Source organism: Papaver somniferum, chromosome 4 (assembly GCF_003573695.1).
Source record: "Papaver somniferum cultivar HN1 chromosome 4, ASM357369v1, whole genome shotgun sequence".
Classification (NCBI taxonomy): Eukaryota; Viridiplantae; Streptophyta; class Magnoliopsida; order Ranunculales; family Papaveraceae; genus Papaver; species Papaver somniferum.
The window spans coordinates 65,843,761-65,852,536 of NC_039361.1; the positions used below are offsets into that span (position 1 = coordinate 65,843,761).

General features: G+C 35.9%; 2 protein-coding genes across 2 annotated transcripts; both read left to right on the forward strand.

The window, feature by feature from the left end:
• Window positions 1-4,785: 4,785 nt before the first annotated feature.
• LOC113275760 (cationic peroxidase 2-like) lies at window positions 4,786-5,707 on the forward strand. Its single transcript, XM_026525324.1, has 2 exons — window positions 4,786-5,276; window positions 5,400-5,707. The coding sequence occupies exons 1-2, from the start codon at window positions 4,872-4,874 to the stop codon at window positions 5,418-5,420; spliced, it is 426 nt and encodes a 141-aa protein (XP_026381109.1). The 5' UTR covers window positions 4,786-4,871; the 3' UTR covers window positions 5,421-5,707.
• Window positions 5,708-7,440: 1,733 nt separating this feature from the next.
• LOC113272639 (cationic peroxidase 2-like) lies at window positions 7,441-8,208 on the forward strand (the record flags this gene model as incomplete). The annotated part of the gene is made up of 2 exons (XM_026522449.1): window positions 7,441-7,543; window positions 7,634-8,208. Coding segments are annotated over 2 exons (525 nt in total), but the record flags the coding sequence as incomplete, so codon positions are not given.
• Between the last annotated feature and the right edge of the window lie 568 nt (window positions 8,209-8,776).

The following is an 8,776-nucleotide window of genomic DNA, read 5'->3' on the forward strand; positions in this document are numbered from 1 at the left end:
TGTAGGCATATCATCAGTTGACTCTTCTTCATTCATTGAGACCGTCATTGTATGTAAATTTAAACATTCAGGCGAGATATTTGGCATTAGATCTTTGAGTTTTTTGCACCATGGAGATGATATCATTATAGCTGATGCAAATAGCCAGAACTAGTAAAACCGCCACATAAAAGTTACTTCTGTGTTGACCAAAGTCGAGGGGGACTTAAAGCAGCAGGTACAAAAGCCCCAAAGAGAGGCCATACCAGATTAAATTCGAGGGTAAGTCTACAAAGGGAAGGCAATAGGAAGTAAAGATAGGCACAAGATAGTTGGGTGGTGGGGGCTGGCATAAGGCACTAATAAAGCGTGGGAGGAATAAGAATGAGAATAATTTAATGCAAATGAGAGGCAGTAAAGCAGCTGGGGTGCAAGGATAGCAGACCAAGACTGAGATAATAACATTGTAGCTAATGCAAATAACCAGAAGTAGTAAAACCACCACAGAAAATTTACTTCTGTGTTGACCAAAGTCGAGGGGGTCTTAAAGCAGCAGGTATAAAAGCCCCAGAGAGAGGCCATACCAGATTAAATTCGAGGGCAAGTCTATAAAGGGAAGGCAATAGGAAGTAAAGATAGGCACAAGATAGTTGGGTGGTGGGGGCTGGCATAAGGCACTAATAAAACGTGGGAGGAATAAGAATGAGAATATTTTAATGCAAAGGAGAGACAAGAAAACAGATGGGGGGCAGGGATAGCAGACCAAGGCTGAAAGATATTGAATGGGGTGGGTGGGTATTGAAAATACCACTGAGGCGAGCAAAGAAGCCCGGGAAAAAGGGGAGAGAAGCAACAATATAAGGGTTTGGATTTTGAAAAGGTATTCCAACACCACTAACCCAAGAACACAGAGGGAAGCCAAACTAATAGATTTTGAAGAAGCTTGAGCAACTTCAGATGAATACCCTGCAACAATCACAACGTATTAGCACAAATTTAAGAAATGAAACTATTGTCTTATAACTCGATTACTGCTAGTTCCGGGGACTCGGATAAAACAGGCAAAAAAAAAAAAATTTGCACGCATTTCAAGTCATAACGGATATAGAGAGAGAAACCAAGAACTGGTTATTTATACCTATGCATACTAAATGAGCGTAATATATGGAAAATCACATATTGAAAATGGAGTTCCGCCTATCTAATAGGACATCCAAAATTTAAAATCATTTAAAGTTAAAGGAGTCCAAAAGATTATGAATTTCCAAATTTAGTTTCTATAGCATACGTCGCGACTATCAAAAATACATTTAATCACTACTGTGAGGCTCTTTTTAATCGTCTTAGTTTATCTTTTATTTTATCTTTTTGAGCGAACATGAAGAATATTTATTGTTTTCAAAGAAGCAACATATATAATCCTAACTCAAGATTTAACCGACTCTCCTGCAGTCGGGACACCAGGTCTTGGGTATTGAAGAGAGGAGTGATGAAGGGAAATGAGGTAGCACAATCTTGATTATTGAGAAGAAAATGATTCCAACATTGGGATTAGTAGCGGGCTGAAAAGAGGAGTGATGAAGGGTTCAGATTTATTATCCCAGATCTGGACTATAGAAGTCGTCCCACTTCTAGAGTTTTCCAGACTTAACTCACCAGGTTTAGAGCCTGTACCAATCCTATAGCAGCAGGAGAGATGTTAAACTTTCCAAGAAATTTTTGGAAGTAGATTCTTACTGGAGATCCAAAGACAGTTGGATAACCCTTATATAATAGGGATAGGTAATTAATGGTGCAAATGAACCCCACTGCTTATCCCACTCAGCCACTCTGGACTTTCTACCGAATAATCCTGTATGTGACCAATTTTTATTCTTGCAGCTTTAATTAGCAAGCTCGGTGCACGTTTACGGTACCTTTTGTTGAAGTAAAAGAAAAGCTTTGTAACTCTAATTTAGTAGAATATTTTCATGTAAGATCGTCGGATCACTGACGGTTGGACCTCATGACCCCTATGGTACTCTCCTAAGAGCAAAGGCTATGGGCAGTGTAACTCGATCAAACGAAGGAAAGGATTGCCGTTTGGATCAAATTAGACCCTACAGTTAGGGTCTTTCACCCTACTTCCAACCCCAAGACTTTCAAGCACTCTTTTCAAGTGAAAGAGTGGTCGGTAGTGTAACACTAGACGGGGCAGTTTCCCATTTAGAAGAATTTTTTTTTTTTCTTTTGGACGGGGGAGAGTCCCCTGTCTAGTCTAAATTCTCTAAAAAAAATTATTACACGGGAGACTGTCTTCCGTATAGTGCCTTTTCTCTATTTACCCATAATGGATTCTCTTGTTCGTTTAATTGAGTCCTCGTTCATTTGGGCGAGTTAGTCTCCAAATGGAGACTACCCATACTCCTTGCTCTAATAAGAAATTTTTTGAATATTTTGTATCAATAATTGAACTAAATTTGAGTAATAACTTCATATCATGTGATGCCTCAAATTACACATATTTTATGAGCTTACATGATAATAGGTATTAATATTTTTTTCTCTTGTATCAATAATAATCAGTGTGATTGGTAGGATATAATTAATTGATTTTAGGCAGCTCGCTGATTTAAACAGTACAAAAATTGCACAGATATATAAAAATATAGGCCTATTTCTCTAGGGAAAACAGGGGTCCTGTTTTTGGGTTAGTTTGTATATGTGCGATTGAATCCATTTGAATGGCCTCCCCCACCATTTTTACTAAAGGCCTTTTTACCAGGTGGGATTATTTTGTTTTTGATACTCAGTTTTTTTTCAGATTTTGAATTTGGTCTAATATTTGTCCAGCTTGATGTTTAGTACTTGGAATTGACGTTGACCCGGTTTGACTATTTTAAATCCTGACTTCCGTTTAACAATTGTTAAAAACTTAAAATAAAATCAAATTATTTAATGCCGTTTAGATGGCCGTTAGGAAATAAAAAAAGTTCTCGAATTAAATTTAGAGTTCTTCCTTCAATTCAATTCCATTTTCTGAAAGAAAAAATAATTCAACAGGTTTCATGTTTCTATTCTATTCAAATACCAATGGAACATTCAACTCAAACAAGAGATAAAATAAACCTTAAATTTGAAGTTAGTTCAGTTCTAATTGATGAACCATTTGTCAATTTCTTCATCTTCACCCGCTGGATCTTCATCATCATCTCGATTTGCAACGACCACTTCTGGTTAATTTGATGCCCATTAAAACCCTCATTAAAACCAAAATAGAAAATCCCTAAATTCACAAGATATATAACATAAAAACAAAATCAAAATAAGAAAAGAACCCAAAATTTTCAGTTGGTATGAACATCTAGGGTTATGCTCTTATTATCGAAAAACAAGCTAATCTCTATGAATCACATGATATATTATTATCACAAGCAGAGAAATCATTAATTTGCTCGCTGGATATTAAGTAAATCAAAATTTGATGTAGTTTTCTTATTGTTCTTAAAATTTGGAATTTAGAGTTCTTCATTCACATAAGAAAAATAGAAATAGAAAAAGAGATGAGAAATTATGTCAAGGTGATGTTGATAAGGGATTTAAAGAAGAAAAAAGAAATGAAATGGTTTTGAGATTTGGGTTCTGTGTGCGTACTGCATTTTTAGAAGAGAATGAAACGCAAAAGAATAAGACGTAAATGGTGTTTCTGTTCAAGTGAGAGGGATGAATAAAGGAGATAAGTTGGAAAATCTTAACTGTTAGCATTTTTTGTGCGGAGACTTGTGGATCGTCCACGTGTTTATAGGTTAAGGACATGGTCCGTCATTATTACTAAAGATAAATATTTTTTAGTAATTACGTATTAGTTAACTGAAAGTTTAGACACGTCATAACTTAACCAGGTCAACCCAAATCAACATAAATTCCAAGTATTAAACACCAAGCTGGACAAATGTTAGATCAAATTCAAAATCCGGACAAAATCTGAATATCAAAAACAAAATATCCCTACCCGGTGACTGATAATTAATTTGATGGGAGTGGTTGCACTTGCATCCCGATGGCACTACACTTCAAATACAACAACTACTCCGAAATTTGTATCGGCAAGCACTTAATTTTAGAAATTATTTTTGTTCCTTTAGAAGAGATCTTTTTACAATAGGTTAAAAGATAGTTCTAAATGGAAGAAGCAAAAGTCAATAAATCTTTACATAAGGGCATTTTTGTGTCCGCGGCTCAACCACTGCCATAGACAGGCTGATTTGGAATTTGTCTTCTTGTAATACTCTTCTTTTTTTACTGAATATAAATAGATTAATTAATTAATTGGTATTTGTAATGGAGAATCTTTGGAAACCATGAAATCTTTGTGGGCTGGTATATTTGGACCAAATTGCTTTGCTGGTAGGGTTGAAATCAAATCGGGAGGATCTTGAGACTAGTAGAGTAGAAAAGATAGAATAGATAAGATGCATGCGGTCTCAAGGAGGTTGCCTTGCCTCAGGCCGGCTTTGCTTTTAAAAGTTAGTAATATGCCCCCCCGTGATTTGAGCTTAATCCATTCCTGGTAAAGGTGTCGGGCCTTCTAAATTAGTGCTACTTTTTTCTTTTTCTTTGATGGGATAGTGCAATACATAGCACCTTGATTAATGATTAATCCATGCAACGTAGTAAGCAGTGATTTCTTAGCTTTTGTGTTTCGACAAATTAGAGTGACCTAAAGTCTCTCTCACTCGCTATTTCACCTGCTCCCGTGAACATCAAATCCCTATAAATATACTCTTCATTTCATTCCCAAAACATCATCACTACCCAACATGAGAAACTAAAGAGCAAAGTCAGATCTTTTCATTCTCAGCTCAAGTCCAAACCCTTCACAATCTCTTCATATCCCCTCCTCTCTTTCACCAATGGCAGGTTACTACAGTACTTATCTTTCTATTTTCCTCGTACTAACAATAACCAGCCTTGGGACGATATCTGTTCAAGGACAACATACTCGGTTTGGGTTCTATTTCAGAACATGTCCTCAAGCTGAATCCATTGTCCGAGCTACTGTCCAAACCCATGTTAATGCGAACCCTAGACTAGCCCCAGGGTTACTGAGGATGCATTTTCATGATTGTTTTGTTCGAGGTTGTGATGCTTCGGTTCTTATCGACGGACCTTCCACAGAAAAAACTGCTCGACCTAATCTTTCACTGAGAGGTTATGAAGTCATCGAGGATGCAAAGAAACAAATCGAAGCTATTTGCCCTGGTGTTGTTTCCTGTGCTGATATTCTCGCCTTAGCTGCAAGAGATTCTGTCGTATTAGTAAGTAACTCGTCACTGAAATTGAACTAAAGTACTCAGGTTCTAATGTTTACGTATTTAACTAAGTTGAAAATTAAAATAAAATACTATTAAGTTGATAGTTATTTACCATGAATCTTGCAGATGGGCCAAGTTGGCCAGTAGCCACCGGACGTCGTGATGGGCTTGTATCATTAGCTTCTGATACCACTAAGTGAAAACTACAGTGAGACCATTTTTCCAGATTTTTCTACTGAGAAACCCACGGACAGAAAACTTCAGGCGCGTCCCCATTTTTGGGAAAAAAATTACTCCCAAACCCATATTTGTTAAAAACTTTGCTTTTTAATTTTCTCCATATCCTTAAGTGTAAATCTCGTTTCTCAAATCTCTACCTTCTGTGGACGAATCTGAGCTGTTTTCATTGAATTGAAAACTTTGATTTCTTCTCACAGAGCAATTTGAGATGATTATCTCTGATTCGCAAGGTTATCACAGAAAATGCAACCAAAGATGAAACCAGCCAAAGTTTTCATCAACAATCGATTATGAAGAAGATGAATTCTCTATCTGTTTCTTTGATTTTACTCTTTATATTAGTAGATCTGATGATTTTATAAACAAAACCTTGAGAAATTTTTTCTAAAACTTTGCTTGTTCTTATACAAATGTGATTTTTCTTTTCAAAATCTTGATTCAAAGTTATTCTTGATTGTAGATTTACTGTCAACGAATCATGGTTGACAAACCCATTAGGTGAATCGCAATTCTAATCTCAAAATTTTCAGTCAATTTGGGAATCTTCTTCTTAACAAAACCAAACGAATTTTCGTCATAATTTTCATTCTTCGTATGAAAAAATTTAGCACAAAATATTTTAGATTACTCACTAATTGATCCTCTGTTTGCAGCAATGTATGATTGAACTTCTTTCTCATTTCGAGTGGTTGACCAGAGATATTTCACCATCTTCTCTTGTCTATCTGTAACGTACTCAGCAGCGACTCTAAGTGGTACCTACCCATTGTATTCCCGTATTTGAGTCAATTTTGGATTTTTTCTTCACCATTGCTTCAGCGACTTCAACGTTGCCTCCGACAACAACAACATGAAGTGCTGTATAACCATACTTGGTTTTTTGTAACTCGAGTTCTTCTGGTTGCGTGAGTTCGAGAAGCTCCTTCACGAACATCCACTGCTTAGCATTTGCGGCGATATGCAGTGCAGTGTGTGAATACTCTGTGACCACCGCACTAATTGCTTTTGGACAAAAGTCGAACAGTGATTTTGCTGTTGCATAACTTGTTATGCAGCTATGAAAATGGATGCATAACCTGTTATGCATCTACAAAATTTGTTGGTCCAGAAAACGGTTGCATAAAACGTTATGCATCAACTTTTTCGTCACTATTGAAACCAACAAAAACAAAGACTGCACAACTTGTCATGCACCTACAATAATATCTGCATAACATGTTATGCAGTCGTGAAAACTGATGCATAACCTGTTATGCATCCGAAAATATGGCTGCATAATGCATTATGCATCGAGAAATTTGTTGCACAATCTTTTATGCATCGAGAAAATAGATGCATAACCTGTTATGCATCCGAAAATATGTTTGCATAATGCATTATGCATCAATTTTTTATGTACGCACTAAAATCAACCAAAACAATGGCTACATAACTTGTTATAGATGCATAACTTTGTTATGCAGATGCATAATTTGTTATGCAGTCGAGAAAATGGTTGCATAATTCGTTATGCGTCTGCAGAATGTGTTATGCATCTCTTTTTGGTGGCTGCATAATGGTTATGTAGTCAGTTTTCGAAATGTTGCCTAAAATGAGGATCACCTCCGATAATTTCGTTAAAAACAAAAATTTGATATTCTTGTTTGTACTCGTTGCGTAGCTCTCTTAAAAAGATTTCCAACGATATAAAATTTGTAAAATTCCAAGGCGCGGATTTTTAGATATGTTATGTCCAAGTGGCGCTACCAATTATACCCCTGAAAAAGATAGTATGCATAACGAGTTATGCCTGAAAAGATAGTATGCATAACCAGTTATGTATTGATTCATATAATAATTTCATATAATTATTGGTGTCACGATATATAAAATTAATTGTGGACCTGAGAACGAGAATATTATTTTTTTTTGGGTCTCCCTCTAATTTCCCCCTACCACCAATCTTCCCGATGTCACGGATTCAGTCGATGTACAAATACAGAAATTTGCTGATAAAGGACTTGATATTAAGGACGTTGTTAGTTTAGTTGGTAAGCTTAACCGAACATGCTAATTAATTAAGAGTACGTAACTGTTGAGTAGAGATCTAATATACATACGATTTCTTTTGCCAACTACAGGGGGTCACACCATAGGGACAACAGCTTGCAGCTTTGTCAGATACAGGCTTTACAATGTCGATTCAACTACCGGGGCTGACCCATTGATCGATCCATCGTTCGTTCAAACTTTACGTGATCTATGTCCAGAAGATGGTGATCCAACTAGGCGTATCGCATTCGATACTGATAGCGAAGAAAGATTTGATTCAAATTTCTTTGATAACTTGAGAAATGGAAGAGGAGTTCTTGAATCTGATCAGAGATTATGGGCTGATTCAGCGACTCAACATGTGGTTCGGCGTTTTTCTGGTCCCTTTAGAGGTTTGAGCAGGTTGTTATTCAACGTCGAATTTAGCCACTCAATGGGAAAGATGAGTAATGTGGGTGTGAAGGCTGGTTTGGAAGGTGAAATTCGAACAGTTTGTTCAAAAGTTAATTAATTAGATTGATTTATCAGTTTAACTAATTCAGTTGAATTGTGGATAATTTATCTGCTTATTAATTTCTAGCATTAGCTATTTGGGGGTTTCAGATTGTTTCCGGTTCATTCATTAAATCACCAAAAAGTTCAATGATTGGAAGGAATTTTTTTTTTTAAGTCACCACAAGTATTGGTTTTTATGGTTTCATTTGATCTCACAGTCTCACCTTATATTTTCCATCACTTATATCCGTATGGAAACAGTGTTCGCTGTTATGGAGGTCATCGATACCGACTGAAAGTGAACAAAATGGATTGAATTCGTAACTTTTGGGATTTTGATAAAATATCCTCCCTAGTTTGAGGTATAAAACTTTTAGTTGAGGCCTGTAGATTTCTCCATCTACCTAATAGAGAAGGATAAGGGGTGTTTAAGGTGTGTTAAAATACTAAATCACCCTTTACACAAACTTAATAATTATAATTATCTAAAACAAATACAAAAATCCAGATGATTTCTATTAGTAATCTTTAGTCAAAAACTAAAACCCAATTCATCAAAATCAAAAACTAAAACTTAATCTCAATAACAATAACAATTCAATTTTTTGTTTTTGTTTTTCCAACCAATATTTTCCGATGAAAAAAAATTAAAGTGATTAAGTTAAATCCTTTTAATCTGTTCATTCGAAGAGAAATTCATCAACGATTTAAGTATCAAACTCTGAAATTTCTTCATC

Excerpts from the sequence above, each read along its gene's own strand:
- LOC113275760 (XM_026525324.1), top strand. The coding sequence starts at position 4,872 with ATGGCAGGTTACTACAGTACTTATCTTTCTATTTTCCTCGTACTAACA. Across the intron at positions 5,277-5,399 it reads CAAGAGATTCTGTCGTATTA|ATGGGCCAAGTTGGCCAGTA; the intron begins GTAAGTAACTCG and ends TGAATCTTGCAG.